Source organism: Bombina bombina, chromosome 6, assembly GCF_027579735.1.
Source record: "Bombina bombina isolate aBomBom1 chromosome 6, aBomBom1.pri, whole genome shotgun sequence".
Lineage (NCBI taxonomy): Eukaryota > Metazoa > Chordata > Amphibia > Anura > Bombinatoridae > Bombina > Bombina bombina.
In genome coordinates, this window is record NC_069504.1 from 1111640634 (window position 1) to 1111662653 (window position 22020).

At 36.8% G+C, this 22020-nt stretch overlaps 1 protein-coding gene across 1 annotated transcript in view; it reads right to left on the reverse strand.

Moving 5' to 3' along the window:
* MPPED1 (metallophosphoesterase domain containing 1) overlaps positions 1-22020 on the reverse strand; it is a 341777-nt gene that overhangs the window by 197179 nt on the left and 122578 nt on the right. Inside the window, exon 2 of the mRNA XM_053716262.1 lies at positions 21276-21457. Within this exon, the coding sequence (XP_053572237.1) occupies positions 21276-21457 (182 nt within the window). The remainder of the gene's footprint in view (positions 1-21275; positions 21458-22020) is intronic.

The following is a 22020-nucleotide window of genomic DNA, read 5'->3' on the forward strand; positions in this document are numbered from 1 at the left end:
TGAAATCAAAAAAATCTTTACGAAACACTGGCATTTTATTAAAAAAGACCAAATTCTAAGACATAGAGTTAAAAATCCATCTAGAATTTTTTTTTTTAATAAAGCCAGAAATCTAAAAAACATCTTATCCCCCAGTGAGTATAAAAGTAAGAATGTGAAAAAGTATATTAGAAAGTAACTTACATGGAGAAAGACTAGAAGGTTTTTTCCTATGTATTTAATGCAAAGCGTGTAAACAACACAGCACCAAAATCAAAATGATCAAATCTAATAATAACGAGCAATACATCAAAATCAGAGACATTATAAGATGCTCTGACAAAAACTTAATTTATTGCATTCAATGCTCATGTGGCCATCAATACTTCAACCAAACAAGCCGAATGCTAAGAGATAGCATAAGGGAACATTTACAGCAAACTGAACACAAAGCTACCAATATCTACCAATACAGCACTCTATAAGCTACCAATACAGCACTCTATAAGCTACCAATACAGCACTATATAAGCTACCAATACAGCACTATATAAACATTTCACAGAAATACATGAAGGAAATACTCAACACACAACATTTTGGGGAGTTAAAAAAGTTCATCCTAGCAAAAAAGGAGGAAATATAGAGACTATCCTTCTAAGGCAAGAAGCGGAATATATTAATTAGACATGTGCAATTCGGTTCGGATCGATTCAGAAATTCGGAAAATTCAGAGATTCGGATCGATCTGAATTTCCGAATTAAAATACTGCCGAATTTACAGAATAAATCCGAATTAGTTCAGATTTATTCGGTAAATTTGGATGGCCATGGATTACACTAGTATTGTACAGTATATTAGGTTATATCACTCTGCTATGGGTTACACCTAATATACAGTTCATAATACTAGTCTAATACACAGCACACATACCGAAATTCCGAATTTCCGAACCGAACCGAATCCAGACGAATTTTTTCGAATCCGAATGAATTGGAAACAAATCCGAAACAAATTCATTCGAAGTTTTCCGAATCCGAATCGATCCGAAACAAAATTCGAAAACCTCTGAATCGATCTGAACCGAAACAAATTTTTCGATCATGCACATATCTAGAATATATCTATAATTTCAAAACCTTACACCCCTTTGGGCTAAATATGGAGTTCGATCTTAATTTTTTAATCTAAAACACAGACATTTTTTTTTTTAAATATCTCAAAACATTAAAATTATTTTCTTTTCTTATATGTATTTTTAAACACATAATGAAAATGCATATCAGTTAGAGAGAGATATATATTCTCTATTTTTCATGGAGGCTTTTTTATGGAAACTTTTCATGAAGGCTTTCTTGTAAATTATTTTTATGAGGTCCTTTTTATGGATTCTTTCTTATAAGTTCCTTTTTTATATACATTTTTTTTTAATAATTAATTTCTGCCCACACTACCCCCATTTATTATTTGGGAGAATAACACCATTTTATTCACATATTTATGTTAACATTTTTTCACATTTTTTCACACCATTGTAAATGTAATAAATGTTCAGAAACATATAAGCAGCACTTTTTTCACAAACTTTTATTTGATACACAATATATATTCAACATTTAAATTGCACCCACTTTAGTAGTATACCAATTATTTAATAGTACACTTAGCTTAATCACAATAAGTCAAGAGCATATTATATGCACTTTTTCACACACTGATTTTAATAAATTTTATTGATCTTTTTAACTATATATTATTACAAATTATGTTATTATTATTATTATTATCATTTATTTGTATAGCGCCGCCAAATTCCGTAGCGCTGGGTACAATGATGGGGGTATACAATGACAAAGATCTGTGATACAATACAAAACATAACAAGACTAAACAAATCTAGCACAGGATGAAGAGGGCCCTGCCCCGGAGAGCTCACAGTCTATAGGTTTAGGGTGCAGAGACATAAGGTTGGGGTAGCTTGTTACATCGGTTGTATTTGCAGCAGTGAGTCTGGCAGTTCATGTACATGTATTAGCTTGGTCCGGATGCGGGATGGAGGAGAGGTGGTAAGCCTCTCTGAATAGGTGGGTTTTCAAGGATCTTCTGAAGCTATACAAGGTTGGAGACAGTCTGATGGAGCGGGGTAGAGAGTTCCAGAGGACAGGAGCAGCACGTGCGAAGTCTTGGAGGCGGGAGTGGGATGTAGAGATAACAGGAGTGTAGAGACGTAGGTCAGAGTTTGATCGAAGAGGACGGGATGGGGAGTATTTCACGATGAGAGAGGAGATATAGTTGGGAGTTAGACTGTTGAGTGCTTTGTAAGTTAGGGTTAATACTTTAAACTGTATTCTGGAGTGTATGGGGAGCCAGTGTAGAGACTGGCAGAGCGGAGCAGCTGATGTAGATCGTCGACTTAGGTGGATGAGTCTAGCAGAAGCATTCATAATAGATTGGAGGGAGGAGAGGCGGTGTTTTGGAAGGCCATTTAAGAGTAGATTGCAATAATCAATGCGTGACAGGATGAGGGAATGAATAAGTATTTTTGTAGTATTTTGAGTAAGGAAGGGACGAATTCTGGAAATGTTGCGTAGGTGTGACCGGCAGGATTTGGTAAGCGTTTGTATATGTGGGTTGAATGTGAGTTCTGAGTCTAGTGTGACCCCAAGGCAGCGGACCTGGGGTGAGGTGTTGAGAATAGAGTCTCCAACCATCAGAGAAATGTCAGGTGTCGGATGTCTCGAAGAGGGGGGGAATAAGAAGCAGCTCAGTTTTGGACAGATTGAGTTGGAGGTAGTGTGAAGACATCCAAGAGAAAATTGCAGAGAGGCAGTCAGAAATCTGGTTGAGTAAAGAGGGAGAGATATCAGGAGAGGAAAGATAGATTTGGGTATCATCAGCATATAGGTGGTACTGGAATCCAAAGGAGGCTATAAGTTTTCCAAGGCAGGATGTATAAAGAGAGAAAAGCAAGGGACCCAAGACAGAGCCTTGCGGTACTCCAACTGAGAGAGGCATAGGATCACAAGATGTGTTGTTAAAGGAAACTGAAAACGAGCGGTTTGAAAGATATGATGCAAACCAGGAGAGGGCTGTGTCTCGGATGCCAAATGAATGTAGTATTTTTAGGAGGAGAGGATGGTCAACTGTGTCAAAAGCTGCGGACAGGTCAAGAAGAATTAGTAATGAGTAATGGCCTTTTGCTTTGGCTGATAACAGGTCATTTGTTACTTTAGCAAGAGCGGTTTCTGTTGAGTGTTTAGGGCGGAAACCAGATTGTAGTGGATCAAGTAAGGAGTTAGTTGTGAGAAATTGAGTTAGCCGATTATAGACTAGTCGTTCCAATAATTTTGAAGCAAAGGGAAGTAAGGAGACTGGTCGATAGTTAGAAGGCGTGGAGGGGTCAAGCGAGGGCTTTTTTAGGATTGGTATGATTGTCGCATGCTTGAATGTGTCAGGAAATGTGCCAGCAGTGAGGGATTGGTTAAAGAGATAAGTTAGGGTAGGGGTTAGTGAAGCAGAGAGAAGGGGAATAAGTCGTGAAGGAATAGGGTCAAGTGGGCAGGTTGTGAGATGAGCCGAGGATAGGAGTGCAGAGACTTCTTCCTCTGTTACAGGAGGGAAATAGCATAGATTTTTGTTAATAGAAGGGGTGGGTAGGATCGCTGGGTTTGATGAATGTATTCAAAATGTATTGTACATAACACAAAGTAACTTCATTGCTATACTTAATGTAGCAGTTGAATAAGGATCGCACCTATAAGGCTTTCTATTGGTTGAAAAAGCATTCAAACTGACTAATCAGAAGGCATATGTGCCCTATATAGAGCTGTTTCATACAGACAACAGGCATCTTAATAAAGGCCATCAGATTTGTCTTGCTATCTCGGATAGCATTTGCAGGGTAAACCAATACTACACAGGAAGTCCGGACCTGTTAAGAGCTGGTTCGAGGATATACTTATTTTTCCCTGAAAAACAGGTGAATCATCATCACTGGCTCAAAAGTCAGTTTCATATACGGACCATCTTTACCACAATTCTGCATCAGCTATCTGTTCACAGATCTCCCGGATCCATAAAGGCCTGTCGCCTTAACCCAATCATCTTCTGTCAATACATGCGACTCAGAAACAATGTTGGATCCTATACAGACACAGCATAGCCGGCTTTTCATTTGCATAGAGTCCGCTTGGTCGGTACTTTGCTTTCAACGCCTTCATCACCGCCTGAACAATCAGCCAGATTCCAAGTTTTGCGTTATGGCTGGCTTGCTAATTACTTGTACGTTATTTTCACCGCTCACCTTTCATAGCACTGCTATTACAGGTTTACAAAAAAATGGCTTGTGCGGGCGATATGGTTGCGTTGAGCTCCATACCTCACCCAAATAAAAAGCGGTGTTTTGACGTGCTTGTGCACGATTTCCCCATAGACATCAATGGGGAGAGCCGGCAAAAAAAAAGCCTAACACCTGCAATCGCGGAATGAAAAGCTCCGTAATGCAGTCCCATTGATGTCTATGGGGAAAAAAAATGTATGTTTAAACCTAACACCCTAACATAAACCCAGAGTCTAAACAACCCTAATCTGCTGCCCCTAACATTACTGCCACATACATTACACTTATCAACCCCTAATCTGCTGCCCCCAACGTCGCCGCCACCTACCTACACTTATTAACCCCTAATCTGCCGTCCCGAATGTCGCCGCCACTATGCGAAAGTTATTAACCCCTAAACCTCTGGCTTCCCACATCACTAACACTAAATAAATATATTAACCCCTAACATAACCCTAAGTCTAACCCTAACGTAACCCTAACACCACCTAACTTTAACATAATTAAAATAATTTAACATTAAACTTACTATTAATAACTAAATAATTCCTATTTAAAAATAATTACTTACTTACCTGTAAAATAAACCCTAAGCTAGCTATAATATAACTAATAGTTACATTGTAGTTAGCTTAGGTGTTATTTTTATTTCACAGGTAAGTTTGTATTTATTTTAACTAGGTAGACTAGTTAGTAAATAGTTATTAACTATTTACTAACTACCTAGTTAAAATAAATACAAACACCCCCCAACAGTAAAACCCACCACCCACCCAACCAAACCTCCCAAATAAGCTAACCATTGCCCTGAAAAGGGCATTTGGATAAGCATTGCCCTTAAAATGGCATTTAGCTCTTTTACATTGCCCAAACCCTAATCTAAAAATAAACCCACCCAAAAAACCCTTAAAAAAACCTAACACTAACCCCCGACGATCCACTTACAGTTTTGAAAGACTGGATATCCATCCTCATCCAGCCGACGAAGTCCTCATCCAAGCGGCCAGAAGTCTTCATCCATCTGGCATCTTCTATCTTCATCCATCCCGCGCGGAGCTGGTCCATCTTCAAGACATCCGGCGCGGAGTATCCATTTAAGGTACGTCATCCAAGATGGCATCCCTTACATTCCGATTGTTCCAATCAGCCAATAGAATTCAAGCTCAATCCTATTGGCTGATTTGATCAGCCAATAGGATTAAAGCTCAATTCTATTGGCTGATTGGATCAGTCAATAGGATTTTTTACCCTTTAATTCCTATTGGCTGATAGAATTCTATCAGCCAATCGGAATGTAAGGGACCCCATCTTGGATGACGTACCTTAAAGGGCAGTGCTGAGTTTCTCATTAGTAGACATAGGCAGGTGCCTAGGAGTGAATGAGCATTCAGTGGCATCTGTTTCACTGCTAACCTAGGTTTGCTACATTCTTCCTAGCCATTTCCAGGACATCTCTTTGAGGGTGTGTGGTATGGGCATGTCTACCTACCCAGTCACTCTACACACAAATGCAGCACAATCTGCACCCAGAGTTATATATTTCCCTTAGGGTTGCTGATATATTAAGTGGCTTTCCAGTAAAATATTTGTTAAAAAAACTGGAAACAACTAATTCTGAAATGAGGTCTAATGTGCCCCTATTATTGACACTGGCACCAGAGACATGGGTGTGAAGAAGAACTATGGTGTACAGGTTTGATATGAGGTCTGATTTTGGGGTAATCAGTGAGTTGATCCAAGGGTATCCCTACCTGATGACATCGCCGCCACCTACATTATACTTATGAACCCCTAATCTGTTGCCCTCAACATCGCTGACACCTACCTTATATTTATTAAACCCTAATCTGCCGCCCCCAATGTCGCTGCAACCTACCTGCATTTATTAACCACTAATCTGCCGCCCCCAACATCGCCACCACTATAATAAACATATTAACCCCTAAACTAACGCACTCCCGCATCGCAAATATTAGTTAAAAATTATTAACCCCTAATCTGCTGCCCCTAACATCGCCACCACCTACCTACATTTATTAACCCCTAAACCGCCGCACTCCTGCATCGCAAACACTAGTTAAATATTATTAACCCCTAATCTGCTGCCCCTAACATCGCCGCCATCTACCTAAAATTATTAACCCCTAATCTGCCGCCCCCATCGTCGCCGACACTATACTATATTTATTAACCCCTAAACCTAAGTCTAACCCTAACACCCACTAACTTAAATATAATTAAAATAAATCTAAATAAAACCTACAATTAATAACTAAATAATTCATATTTAAAGCTAAATACTTACCTGTAAAATAAACCCTAAGCTAGCTACAATATAACTAATAGTTACATTGTATCTAGCTTAGGGTTTATTTTTATTTTACAGGCAAGTTTGTATTTATTTTAACTAGGTAGTATAGTTACTAAATAGTTATTAACTATTTAATAACTACCTAGCTAAAATAAATACAAATTGACCTGTAAAATAAAACCTAACCTGTCTTACACTAACACCTAACCTAACCCTACAATTAAATAAATTCCCTAAATTAAATACAATTAAATAAATTCAATACAATTAGCTAAATTACAAAAAAAACAAAAACACTAAATTACAGAAAATAAAAAACAAATTACAAGATCTTTAAACTAATTACACCTAATCTAATAGCCCTATCAAAATAAAAAAGCCCACCCAGAAAAGCCTAAACTAAACTACCAATAGCCCTTAAAAGGGCCTTTTGTGGGGCATTGCCCCAAAGTTATCAGCTCTTCTACCTGTAAAAAAAATTACAAACACCTCCCCCAACAGTAAAACCCACTACCCACACAACCGACCCCCCAAATAAAAGCCTAACTAAAAGAACCCTAAGCTCCCCATTGCCATGAAAAGAGCATTTGGATGGGCATTTAGCTCTATTGCAGCCCAAACCCCTAATCTAAAAATAAAACCCACCCAATACACCCTTAAAAAATCCTAACACTAACCCCTGAAGATCCACTTACAGTTTTTAAGACCGGACATCCATCCTCCACGAAGCCGGGAGAAGTCTTTTTCCAAGCCAGCAGAAGTGGTCCTCCAGACTGGCAGAAGTTTTCACCCAGACGGCATCTTCTATCTTCATCCTTCCCACACTGTCAGGACTACGTGTATATACCTTTAAATGTACACACTACTCCCTATAAAAGGCCCCTCCTCTAACAACTCATTGCTAGGTAATTTGTTCAGTTGGACTATATGTCTTCAGTGAATTGTGTCTAGCCATTCTCTTGAGAACCTAATTTGCATTTATAGGATTATTTCTACTCAACTAAAGCCTAACATTATTGCTACCAGGTTATAGCTCTATCCGGATACTACTATTAACAGTTCCTCTTTTAATCCTCTACCTTTTTTACACTTCAACAGAGTACCTACTTTCAGCAGGAACCGGAGCTTGACTGTTCCTCCCAGCAAACAGCTTCGCCAGTCTGCAGCACTGCACTTCTCTCAGATCAGTGTTAAGCCACACAGCACCCGGCGCCTGTGACGTCATCAGACGCAGTCAGCTCCAGGCAAGCTAGTGAAGTACACGGAGTAACGGTAACCTTCTATCTATTACTAAAACCGTATCTGCCTTTTGGATTTCCACCTTGAAGACTTAATGGTAATTACTAATAGAACGTAACTTTGCTAGAGACTTTATTTGTTTAACTTGCCTCATTGAAGTTCCGCTTTCAGCATTTCTTTACCAAAACCTTAAAGACTGTGTTTACATTGAAACTGTGAAGTGTTGAATTTACTCTGCATATGAATGGACTGTTTATACTAATACCTATCTATAGAAGGAACGCTGTGGCTTAATTACACTGCTTGACTAACAGCTAAGCTTGCATTTCATCTGCTACATACTAACTTGAGCATTTAACTCTTTCATCTCCATTGACATGTGCTTCCAGTATAATATCTAAACCAATTACTCAAAGATTTACTTGTGCTTAAGTTACTGTATAATTATTATTTATTCAGTTTGGAACTATTGTTGAAGTGTTATATTCTCAAATCCATACTATCATTCAAATATTGCTACATTTACTATAGTGATTATAGGGATCTAAATTTGGGATTCAATTCTCAGATTTCCCTATTTAGGCCTATGACTAAGTAGTCATCCCCCAGTCAGTGAGCAAAACAAGACTCCTAAGAAAATCTAAAGAGTCAAGGTTTGGTGTGAGACTAGGTGGTAAAAGTATATATTTATTAGTTTGCACAATCAATCCATATTCTATATAAAAGATTCCTTACAAAAGCGGAGCGGCTCCATTTTCAAGACATCCGGCGTAGAGCACCCTCTTCAATTGACGGCTTCTTCTACAATGAATTAAGGAATTAAGGTTGAAAAAATCCTATTGGCTGATGCAATCAGCCAATAGGATTGAGCTTGCATTCTATTGGCTGATTGGAACAGCCAATAGAATGCGAGCTCAATCCTATTGGCTGATTAGATAAGCCAATAGGATTGAAGCTCAATCCTATTGGCTGATTGCATCAGCCAAAAGGATTTTTTCAACCTTAATTCCGATTGGCTGACAGAATTCTATCAACCAATCGGAATCTAAGGGACGCCATCTTGGTTGACTTCATTTAAAGGAAATTTCAATGTAGAAGAAGCCGTCAATTGAAGAGAATGCTCCGCGCCGGATGTCTTGAAGATGGAGCCGCTCCGCGTCGGAAGGATGAAGATAGAAGTTGCCGTCTGGGTGAAGACTTCTGCCCGTCTGGAGGACCACTTCTGCCGGCTTTGTTGAGGTCTTCTTGCCGCTTGGATGAAGACTTCTCCCGGCTTCGTTGAGGATGGATGTCCGGTCTTCAAATATGTAAGTGGATCTTCAGGGGTTAGTGTTAGAATTTTTTAAGGGTGTATTGGGTGGGTTTTATTTTTACATTAGGGGTTTGGGCTGCAATAGAGCTAAATGCCCTTTTAATGGCAATGCCCATCCAAATGCCCTTTTCAGGGCAATGGGGAGCTTAGTTTTTTTTACTTAGGCTTTTATTTGGGGGGTTGGTTGTGTGGGTTTTACTGTTGGGTGTGTGTGTTTTGTTTTTTTACAGGTAAAAGAGCTGATATCTTTGGGGCAATGCCCCGCAAAAGGCCCTTTTAAGGGCTATTGGCAGTTTAGTTTAGGCTAGGATTTTTTTTTTATTTTGGGTGGGCTTTTTTTATTTTGATAAGACTATAAGATTAGGTGTAATTAGTTTAAATATCTTGTAATTTGTTTTTTATTTTCTGTAATTTAGTGTTTGTTTGTTTTTGTAATTTAGCTAATTGTATTGAATTTATTTAATTGTATTTAATTTAGGAAATTTATTTACTTGTAGGGTTAGGTTAGGTGTTAGTGTAAGACAGGTTAGGTTTTATTTTACAGGTCAATTTGTATTTATTTTAGCTAGGTAGTAATTAAATAGTTAATAACTATTTAGTAACTATTCTACCTAGTTAAAATAAATACAAACTTGCCTGTAAAATAAAAATTAACCCTAAGCTAGATACAATGTAACTATTAGTTATATTGTAGCTATCTTAGGGTTTATTTTACAGGTAAATATTTAGTTTTAAATAGGAATTATTTAGTTATTAATTGTAGGTTTTATTTAGATTTATTTTAATTATATTTAAGTTAGTGGGTGTTAGGGTTAGACTTAGGTTTAGGGGCTAATAAATATAGTATAGTGTCGGCGACGTTGGGGGCGGCAGATTAGGGGTTAATAATTTTAGGTAGGTGGCGGCGATGTTAGGGGCAGCAGATTAGGGGTTAATAATATTTAACTAGTGTTTGCGATGCAGGAGTGCTGCGGTTTAGGGGTTAATATGTTTATTATAGTGGCGGCGATGTTGGGGGCGGCAGATTAGGGGTTAATAAATGTAGGTAGGTGGCGGCGATGTTAGGGACGGCAGATTAGGGGTTAATAATATGTAATTAGTGTTTGCGATGCGGGAGTGCAGCAGTTTAGGGGTTAATATGTTTATTCTAGTGGCGGCGATGTCCGGAGCGGCAGATTAGGGGTGAATCATTTTATTTTAGTGTTTGCGATGTGGGAGGGCCTCGGTTTAGGGGTTAATAGGTAGTTTATGGGTGTTAGTGAACTTTTTAGCACTTTAGTTATGAGTTTTATGCTACAGCGTTGTAGTGTAAAACTCATAACTACTGACTTTAGAATGCTTTACGAATCTTGACGGTATAGGGTGTACCGCTCACTTTTTGGCCTCCCAGGACAAGCTTGTAATACCGGCGCTATGGAAGTCCCATTGAAAATAGACTATACGCAAATTGCGTAAATTGATTTGCGGTAAGGCCAAAAAAGTGTGCTGTGCCCCTAAATATGTAAGACTCGTAATACCAGCGGTAGTAAAAAAGCAGCGTTATGAGCCTTAACGCTGCTTTTTTACTCATAACGCAAGACTCTAGCCGTTTGAATGCAGAAATACTCATGTTTCAAATGAGTGATCCATTGTCTGTCCAGTTGTTAGCAGATTGTTATAATAATGACAAACATAGCAGTTAGTTTATTAATTTCTGTATCAGCCAGTAAGTATTTAAGCTTCAATTTTGTTATTGAGAATCCTGAATCCATTTAAATAAATATCACCTAGATTACAAATTGTGCGCTTAACCGGGTACGTAAAGAACGCAAAAAAATGCATATCGCTGCCATTACAAGTTACTGAAAAGCCTCCTTGTGCTGTGCGTTATGGTGCGATAAGCTCCATACCGCACAAAAGCCAAGGGCTGAGTTTACGTGCTTCTTTCCCCCATAGACATCAATGGGGAGAAGGTGTTAGAAAAAAAACCTAACACCTGCGATCGTGGAATGGAGATCGCCGTAACACAACCCCATTGATGTCTATGGGGAAAAGAAATTTAAGTTTAAACCTAAAAGCCTAACATAAACCCCTAGTGTAAACACCCCTAATCCGCCCCCCCTGACATCGCTGACACTAAATAAAATGATTAACCCCTAAACCACCGCCCCCTGACATCGCCAGAACTAAATAAAATGGTTAACCCCTAAACCACCGCCCCCTGACATCGCCGGTACTAAATAAAATGATTAACCCCTAAACCACCGCCCCCTGACATCGCCAGAACTAAATAAAATGGTTAACCCCTAAACCACCGCCCCCTGACATCGCCGGTACTAAATAAAATTATTAACCCCTAAACCACTGCCCCCGACATCGCCAACACTAAATAAAATTATTAACCCCTAAACCGCCAGCTCCCCACATTGTTACTAATAAACTAAACCTATTAACCCCTAAACCGATGCCCCCCACATCGCAACGCACTAAATTAAACTATTAACCCCTAAACCTAACACCCCCCTAACTTTAAATTAAACTTGCAATATAACTATCTTTGAATAAATAAAAACTTACCTGTAAAATAAAAAAAAACAAGTTTAAACTATATTAAACTAACATTACTATTTAAATCAATGAAAGAAATGAAAAATAAAAAACCTAACATTACAAAATTATAAAATCCTAACTACAAATAAAAAAAAAAAACTAACATTAAGAAAAATAAAAAATATGTAAGATTACAAAAATAAACTAAATTATCCAAAACAATAAAAATTACACCTAATCTAAAAGTTCTATAAAAACAAAAAAGCCCCCGCAAAATAAAACCCCCCCTAACCTAACAATAAAGTACCAATAGCCCTTAAAAGGGCCTTTTGTAGGGCATTGCACTAAGATAAACAGCTCTTTTACCTACAAAAAATGAGGGTGTTTTTATTTTAAGATTAGGCATGGGCAGTAAAGGAGCTGAATGCCCGTTTAAGGGCAATGCCCATGCAAATGCCCCTTTAGGGCCAATGGGTAGTTTAGTTTTTTTTTAGACTTAGGTTTTTTATTTTAGGGGGTTGGTTGGGTGGGGGTTTTACTGTTGGGAGGACTTTGCAATTTTTTGTAGGTAAAAGAGCTGTTAAACTTAGTGTAATGCCCGACAAAAGGTCCTTTAAAGAGATATTGGTAGTTTATTGTTAGGTTAGGGGGTGTTTTTATTTTGGAGGGGCTTTTTTGTTTTGATAGGGCTATTAGATTAGGTATAGTTTTTATTTTTTTGGATAATTTTGTTTATTATTTTTTTGTAATGTTTTTTTTATTTTTTTTATTTGTGGTGTAAGGATTTTATAATTTTGTAATGTTAGTTTTTTTTATTTTTCATTTCTTTCGTTTAGGCGTTAATAGGTAGTTTATGGTTGCCAGTGTGCTTTGTAACATTTTAGTTATGAGTTTTGTGAAAAAAAATTGTTTTGCAAAATCGAAAAATTACTGGTCTCAGATCGAGGAAAGTATTGTGGCAGTTTAAGTTATAACGCTTGCGTTATAGCCTGCCTGAAAAACTTGCAATACGGCGCTATGGAAAATCCCACACTCAAACATCTTTTTTGAGTGCGGAATGGATTGTTGCGTTACAGGCTAAAACGCTTGTGGTATAGCTATACCGCCGCAACTTGTAATACGGGAGACCTTCCATTCCACAACCAATGGACAATTTTTCAGCGGTATAGCCGTACCGCACACCATATGCAAAACTTGTAATATAGCTGTATATAAATAAAAATATATATTTCTATGTGCTTTTTGTGTTGCTTCTGGCTTGTAGGACTAGCACTAGCTACTTTAACTTTATTTAAGCTTAATACTCTGTCCAGCTGCTCCTCTGCTGCCCTAATGACATTCCCCATAGGAATCAAATCTTTTGTCAATACACGTCTAACTAATAAAAAAACATCTCATACAAGACTATGATTCTTGTAGTATCTAAGTGACACGTTTTTTTAAAAATTAACAAGGATTCCGTACTGATTCATATAAAGCAGAATTAGATTCCCTTACATAGTTATAAACCAAACATATTTTCTTATTTTTTTTTTTACTTTATAATAAAATTGTATTTATATTTATCATGAATACATTTGCAGGTGTTGTGGTCTTTAGTTAGGGTATTAGACAGATAAGTGAAAGAAGAGAAGAAAGAATGAGGATATAAATAGAAGGGTAAAGAAAGTGAGCTGGATTTCAAAGAGAATAAGAAACAATCCGTGTACCCAATACTTCAGCAATAGCAGATTAAACCAGGAGAGAGAAAATAATGAGAGGATGGTAAGAGGATCAATAGGATCATCAGACATATGTGAAGCCAAGGTATTCACTGGGAATAGATAAATAGAAGGCAAGATTAATAGAACTACTAAAATATAACTTTTATTGGGTTAAAATAAAATAGGATGAAACATTAAAAACACTCTTAGGTACCGATTGTAGTACATATGTAAATATCCAAAGTGATAATACTTATGGTATATGTTAGAACCACCGATCCAATTTGGATTAACTGTGTCAAAGAATCGTTAATGAAGTGGATCCAAATGTATATATGAGAGGGCAAGAATTGTGGGTATTGACAATAAAAAAATATATAATTAGTTGTAACAGCTTTAATATCACTCTAATTAACGCTTGAATATTGGTATTTAAGTCCGGAATGGGTGTGATCCTATTAATAAAACTCTACTAGGACCAGGTAATCTTCCTGGATTGGATACATTAATAGTAGTGGAGGGTTAACGCCTCGTTATATTGTAGGATAATGTTACCAAATAAAGTGGCATTAAAACGAGCGATTAACTATATATATATATAAAGTGAGAAAAATTGTATACCCGTGTACGTGGTATACTGATCATTATACATAGGTATAGAGAATAAATAAACTTATATGGGACCTAATAGTTGAATGCATATGCACATATGTGTCAATAATGTGAACCTATGTTTAAAAGATTAGCAAGTACGGTAACTCACTCATTCCCAATGTAAATTAATATTTTTCAATGATTGAAGGAAAGTTGGGATAAAGTGATGATAGTAAGAAACATATAAGTAAAGTATGTATTGGATACGGGTAGTTATCAGATAATAGTGACTAAATAAGAGTAGCCACATTTATTGAAAAATATGAAGTATACGTTCTGGTAGTATACTGACCAAACCGTAGGATTCTGCCACAGTTATTATATAGCACCGTATATGAGTATTACAGCAAGAGTAGGGTTTGAGCTCTGTACAGCGTTTGGGTTAATATCTAAGTCTTTATGTGTAGTGTGATAGGAGCGCCTAAAGGTGGATTCCTGCTGCTAAAAAAGTTCTTCCCTCAAAGAGAACTAAATGGTGGATAAGAAGAAAAAATGGGGTTTATTTAGCAGCGCTAAAAAAAAGCTAGGAAATGATGATACCAATCTAATTTATGTTTTATACAATCTATTTTATTTAAAAATTCTTATAACACATAAAAACAACAGCAAATGCTTTTCCTAATTAATAAAGGGACGTCTCCCTTATACAACACTTATAAAAACAGACTAGAACCATATAATCCTAGAATTTCAGGTATAAAGGAATTAATTCTATAGATAACATATGGCAAGCAACAAATTTCTAAGATAAATGGTGAATTAAATATTTAAAAGGCACAAATGTATCAATCCTAATAGCTTTACAGTTCTTCAGTAACAAATTCAGTTATAAAGTTACACAGTTACTTTCCTTGGACATATAATTGGCTCAGGTGTGCTGGATAGTTAAAAAGGCAAAAAACAGCCAATATTCTGATTTAGGTGCCAAAGCAATCGTGGTTAATGGAAATGGTTAATTTAACAGATGAATACCTTGATGTCTTTAAAGTTCAGTTTGCGTGTTTTAAAAAACGTAGTGCAAATTAGTGTAGAGGTACCTTAATCTGTCCTGGTTGCAACCGCTGATTATCTTCACTGTGAGGGATTCACAGACTGTTTGTTCCTGGTGCTTCTGATAAGTCAAGATTCTTGATAAAGCCCAGAAGGGTGAAACGCGTTGAATGGGACCTGCTACACTCTACTAAACTTCATTTACTACTGTCACAAAGCTGTGTGACCCTGCAACTTTAAACTTTTCTCCTGACCCTGCAAGTTAAAATCTACCTTTGGTAACTTCAGGGAATACGGTGTTACTGCTAAACACTGACCAAAGATTTCTTCAAACCTTAAGAAGTCTGAGGGAACCCAGATGAAAACAATATTTGGGCTATAAGAAGAAAGGAAAACAAAAAAAGGATAACTACATCACCAGAACGGATCATCACCCCTGACCTCTGAATCAAAGAGAAGGTCAGGTGACTTATCAGAAGCACCAGGAACAAACAGTCTGTGAATCCCTCACAGTGAAGATAATCAGCGGTTGCAACCAGGACAGATTAAGGTACCTCTACACTAATTTGCACTACGTTTTTTAAAACACGCAAACTGAACTTTAAAGACATCAAGGTATTCATCTGTTAAATTAACCATTTCCATTAACCACGATTGCTTTGGCACCTAAATCAGAATATTGGCTGTTTTTTGCCTTTTTAACTATCCAGCACACCTGAGCCAATTATATGTCCAAGGAAAGTAACTGTGTAACTTTATAACTGAATTTGTTACTGAAGAACTGTAAAGCTATTAGGATTGATACATTTGTGCCTTTTAAATATTTAATTCACCATTTATCTTAGAAATTTGTTGCTTGCCATATGTTATCTATAGAATTAATTCCTTTATACCTGAAATTCTAGGATTATATGGTTCTAGTCTGTTTTTATAAGTGTTGTATAAGGGAGACGTCCCTTTATTAATTAGGAAAAGCATTTGCTGTTGTTTTTATGTGTTATAAGAATTTTTAAATAAAATAGATTGTATAAAACATAAATTAGATTGGTATCATCATTTCCTAGCTTTTTTTTAGCGCTGCTAAATAAACCCCATTTTTTCTTCTTAATATCTAAGTCTCACTACTTGTTCACAATAAAGTAGTACAGTATAAAGCAGGCCGCAGTGGTTAATTATAAAATTTAAATACATATAATGTTTTACTGTAAGAGTGGCCGGACTGAATTACCAGATTAAAGTAGCTCCAGAGAAATGTTATTAATGACTGTTTCAACGAACCCTCCACAAGAAGGAACTGAACGAAACTGCAATGTAGTAGAATATTTGGATTTTGTACAGGAGGTTCAATTATCCACCTGCAAGTTGATATATAAACTAAACAACCAAACAGAGTAAAACGGGTACTGTCCAGTTAAATCGTAATAAATTACCACATGTTAACTCAGAATATTGGCACACATTAGACGTGTAAATCCATTATACCTACACGTCTTAGCCTTGTTGTGGAGGGTTAGTTGAAACAGCCATTAATAACATTTCTCTGGAGCTACTTTAATCTGGTAATTCAGTCCAGAACGTATAATTCATATTTTTCAATTAATGTGGCTACTCTTATTTAGTCACTATTATCTGATAACTACCCGTATCCAATACATATTTTACTTATATGTTTCTTACTATCATCACTTTATCCCAACTTGCCTCCAATCATTGAAATATATTCATTTACATTGGGAATGAGTGAGTTACTGTACTTGCTAATCTTTTAAACATAGGTTCACATTATTGACACATATGTGCATAAGCATTCAACTATTAGGTCCCATATAAGTTTATTTATTCTCTATACCTATGTATAATGATCAGTATACCACGTACACGGGTATACAATTTTTCTCACTTTATATATAGTTAATCTCTCGTTTTAATGCCACTATATTTGGTAACATTATCCTACAATATAACAAGGCGTTAACCCTCCACTACTATTAATGTATCCAATCCAGGAAGATTACCTGGTCCTAGTAGAGTTGTATTAATGGGATCACACCCATTCCGGACTTAAATACCAATATTCAAGCGTTAATTAGAGTGATATTAAAGCTGTTACAACTAATTATATATTTTTTTATTGTCAATACCCACAATTCTTGCCCTCTCATACATTGGATCCACTTCATTAACGATTCTTGGACACAGTTAATCCAAATTGGATCAGTGGCTCTAACATATACCATAAGTATTATCACTTTGAATATCTACATATGTACTACAATCAGTACCTAAGAGTGTTTTTAATGTTTCATCCAATTTTATTTTAACCCAATAAAAGTTATATTTTAGTAGTTCTATTAATCTTGCCTTCTATTTATCTATTCCCAGTGAATAGCTAGTGATATTGATTTAACTTTATCAATTTTAGACCTAGGAGTGCTAAAATTGTATTCTTTTCGCTGTTCTGTAGTACCCAAGTTAGTTATACACAGCACCCACACCCAGCCAAACCCAGAGGCGAGACATTGGGTATTTAGGTCTACCTTATCCTAGTAGTGCCATTGGTATTTTCTGACTATATGTGAAGCCAAGAGACAGAAAACACTTTGGGGACAATAAGAAAATCTTAACTTCAGCTTACCCAATAAATAACAATTGCAGATACACTATATCTATATATACTATATATACACAACCTGACCATCACACCTATAGGAGCTTGTTGGACATCCCATTATGAAACCATATGCATTAATACCCCCCCCCCCCATGTGACTATAACAACACCACTCTTCTGGGAACTCTTTCCACAAGATTATGAAGTATGTCTGTGGGAATTTGTATCCATTCAGCCAAAAGAGCATTTGTGAGATGAGGCACTGATGATGGATGGAAGGTCTGACACAGTTACAGTTGACGTTTCAGTACATCCCAAAGGTGTTCAGCGGGGATGAGGTCAGTGCTCTGTGCAGGTCACTTGAGTTCCTCTATGGCAAACTCAACAAACCATGTCTTCATAGACGTTGCTTTGTGTACGGGGCACAGTCATGCTGGAAAAAGAAAGGGCTTTAACCAAACTGTTTCCACAAATTTGGAAGCACCTAATTGTCTAAAATCTCTTTGTATCCTGTAGCATTAAGATGACCCTTCACTGGAACTAAGGAACCTAGTCCAAACACTGAGAAAACATTCCCCAGACTATTATCTCTCCTCCACCAAACTTGGAATAATCACTTCAGAGAACATATTTCCACTGCTGCAGAGTCCAGTCATAAAAAAACCCCAAATAGATCCAGTACCAGTACAAATTCTCTTTACAAATGTACAAGCTCAAAGAGAAACTGCACAAACACCTGGGTAAATCTTCATAAAACACAGCATGTACAATGTCCAAAATGCATTCAAAGAAGCATAATAACAATAAATAGATTTGACCTACTAACACAGCAATTCTATGCCTTCCTTCAAGTAAGACATTTTATGTATGAATTGATTCAAAAATATGGTACAGATTGGTCACTAGTTGAACTATGCAGTAAAATATCTAGTTACCAATCCGGGATATATACAATTTCTCCTTTTTATTTGTTACTAGTGCAAACATCCTCAAGAATGCAAGTTAATGATATGGTGGCAAAATGGTCCAAAAAGTTTCCAGATATTAATGAGCAGATTATAATGGACAGTTTTAAAATAATTGATCAATCATGGACGCCAACATCATGGAGGGAATCTCAGATTAAGATCAGTCTAAGGAGTTACCTTACCCCGGAATCTCTATACAAATGGTACAAAACACGGGTCCTCCTTTGTTCTAGATGCAAGTCAGCGCAGGCAGACCTGCTACATTGCTCTTGGGAATATCCAAAAGTCTTCCAGTTTTGGAAAAAAATTCTATACTGGATGAATGCAGTTTTACATTTAGACTATTATATTAAACCAATCAAGATTTTTTTTTCTTTCCAAGTTTCAAGGGGTCCCCAAAAATTTCAAACTTATAAATACGATTATATTAATTGGTCGTAATCTTATTCTTAGAAACATGGAAAACATGTTCAGCACCCCAAGATTTCTCATCTTAAAAACGTCCTGATTACACAATGCACAATAGAACAATTTAACTTAATGCATCCTCTTGAGGAACATTTAATCTTTTTCTTTAGAAAATGGGAACCTTTTATATTAACATTACAAAAAGCAGTACAAAAAAGTTTAGTTAAACCTTTGCTTAAATCTGCCTTTGTTCAAGCAAATATTTTCGCTGTCCATTTCCCTAAATTTTGGTCAGACGAGTGCGAGTTCGTGCGGTGAGAAAGAGTTGGTTCTCCTTTTTTTTTCAGTTTGAAACACAGGTAATGAAGGTATATATGTTGTATTATACTCTAAAGTACCATTATTGATTTGGGTCCTGCGTGACGCCTGGTATGGTGGTTTACTCTTTTGAAATGTATATGTTTTTTGTGTGTACCGTATAAAATCTAAATAAATATTAAAAAAAAAAAAAAAAAAAAAAAGAGAAATAAAATAAAAATAAACAACAAGACAATCTCATCACAATTGAAACAATGAGGCACTGAGGTGAGATACTAAAAAAAAAAGATGATTGCTAACATGAGTACTGAGTATGCACAAGAATGAGAACACTGGAAAAAAAAGAAACATTACTCAAAATTGGAAAAAATGGGAAACAATTCAAAGCTGCCAAAACAAAAAAGTTAAACATTGTGAAAAGATGCTGCTAGGGTGAGATTTGTGATAGGTTTGAATATCAGTGTTTGTCAGTCTGTCCCAGTACAAGGTATGGGGGGGGGGGGTTGTTATGCCACAAATATCATGTGATAAATGGTTTATCATTGGGTTTCCAAATGAATCAGGATGGATTAGAATGTATAAACCCCACAAAAGCAACAACAGGCACTGTGCGGGGGAACTCCAATGCACTGGAACAGGGGCCACAGATTTAGCCAATATCAGACCCAGTGACATTTCTGTATACAGTAGTATATTGTATGTACCACTGAAGATTACCACTGATCCCAGACACATAATATGTCTGCACTATTTTTATTTTTCACTATATTTAAAACAACATAAAAGTGCAATTAAAAAGTTCCACAGAATTTTGTGGCAAATAAATTATTATTATTAATAATAATAATAATAATAATTATTATTATTATAGTAATAACAATAATAAAAACCTTAATTTCAAAGGGGTATACAGTCAACTCCAGAGCAGCAAATACCAGGACCCAGCTGATCACATCTGGTGAGCCAATAACAAGAGGCATATGTGTGTAGACCAATCACTAGCTCCCAGTAGTGCATAGCTGCTCTGCACTTTAGTGTCTCTTAAAGTGACACAAAATCCAATTTTTTCTTCCATGATTCAGAAAGAGCATGCAATTTTAACCCTCTGAGTGCTAATGACAGCTCTGAGCCATCACAGTTTCCCACTCTGGTGCTAATGACGGCTCAGAGCCATCACTAGCACTCTCCCACCTTGAGGGAGATCTGGGGGCTCCCACCCACTCCTACCCCGGCGATCATGCCTGTAGAGTGACAGGCATTGCTGGGGCTTCCCGTTTTGCGTGGTGACGTCACAAGCAATAACGTGATGATGTCACCACGCAACTTTATTTATACAATGTTAAGCATAGAAGCAGGGGGCATGCTGCTTAGAAGCCTGTATTTCAGGCATCTAAGCAGCTATAGACCCCCAAGACCCACCATTGGAAAGGTAATCACCTAACCAACAGTGTAAGTCTTGGGGGTCTGAAAAAAAAAAGTTCAAAAAATTTTGTTCAAAAAATTAAAATATTTTAAAAAAATTAAAAAATCTTAGCACCCAGGTGCTTAGCACTCAAAGGGTTAAACAACTCTCCAATTTACTTCTATTATCTAATTTGTTCCATTCTCTTGATATCCTTTGTTGAGAAGCATATCTAAATAGACTTAGTAGCAATGGTAGCACATAGATGCCTTGTGTGATTGGCTCACCCATGTGCATTGCTGTTTCTTCAACAAAGGATATCCGAAGAATGAAGCAAATTTAATAATAGAAGTAAATTGGAATGTTGTTTAAAATTGTATTCTCTATCTGAATCATGAAAGAAAATTTAGGGTTTAATGTCCCTTTAAGTCTTCTAATAACTATTTCACTGACTATTTTTCAAGCCCCTATTGGGGTAAGTGACTCTATATACAAATAATTCTGTACTCACCAAGCCAGTCATTAAACTTCTTCACTTCACTTGGAAGCCCAAGCTCAGTAAAATCTCCAGCATGAATTAAAACATCTCCATAGGGCATCTGGAGGAGATCAGTTCTGGAATGGGTGTCAGAAATGCAGACAAACCGAGTATACCCAGGGGGCTTTGGGGCATCGTGTGGCACAGGATCCACCCTGTATGAGACAGAAAGTTCAATGTATCACTATAATAGAGGATATCTGATCAAAACTTGTTTTATTAGCTGGGGATAGTGAAGCTGTATAGACGACCTCTACTGTATAACACTTAAAGGGCCATGATACCCAAATGTTAAAACACTTGAAAGTGATGAAGCACAGCTGTAAAAAGCTGACTAGAAAATATCACCTGAACATCTCTATGTAAAAAAGGAAGATATCGTTCTCAAAATGTCCTAAGTATTCACAACTCATTGTAAAGGACTTTAAGTAGCAAATCAGTAGGCCTGTCCGGGGACCTGCAAGGGAGCGTACCTCATGCACACTCATGTTATAACTTATTTCCCTATTCAGTTTAAGGAAGTTTACTATGAAATCTCATGTGATCACAGTTCATGACCTCAGCACTGCTGATGCTGATTGGCTGCTGTTCATTTCTTCTTCCTTCTTTTTTTTTTTTTTTTTACTTGCAGCTAAAGTATAACTTTTTACACAGCACTTACTCTGGTGAGCTGAGGAAATTGTGAGGTAAAATATCTTCCTTTTTTCAATAGAGATGT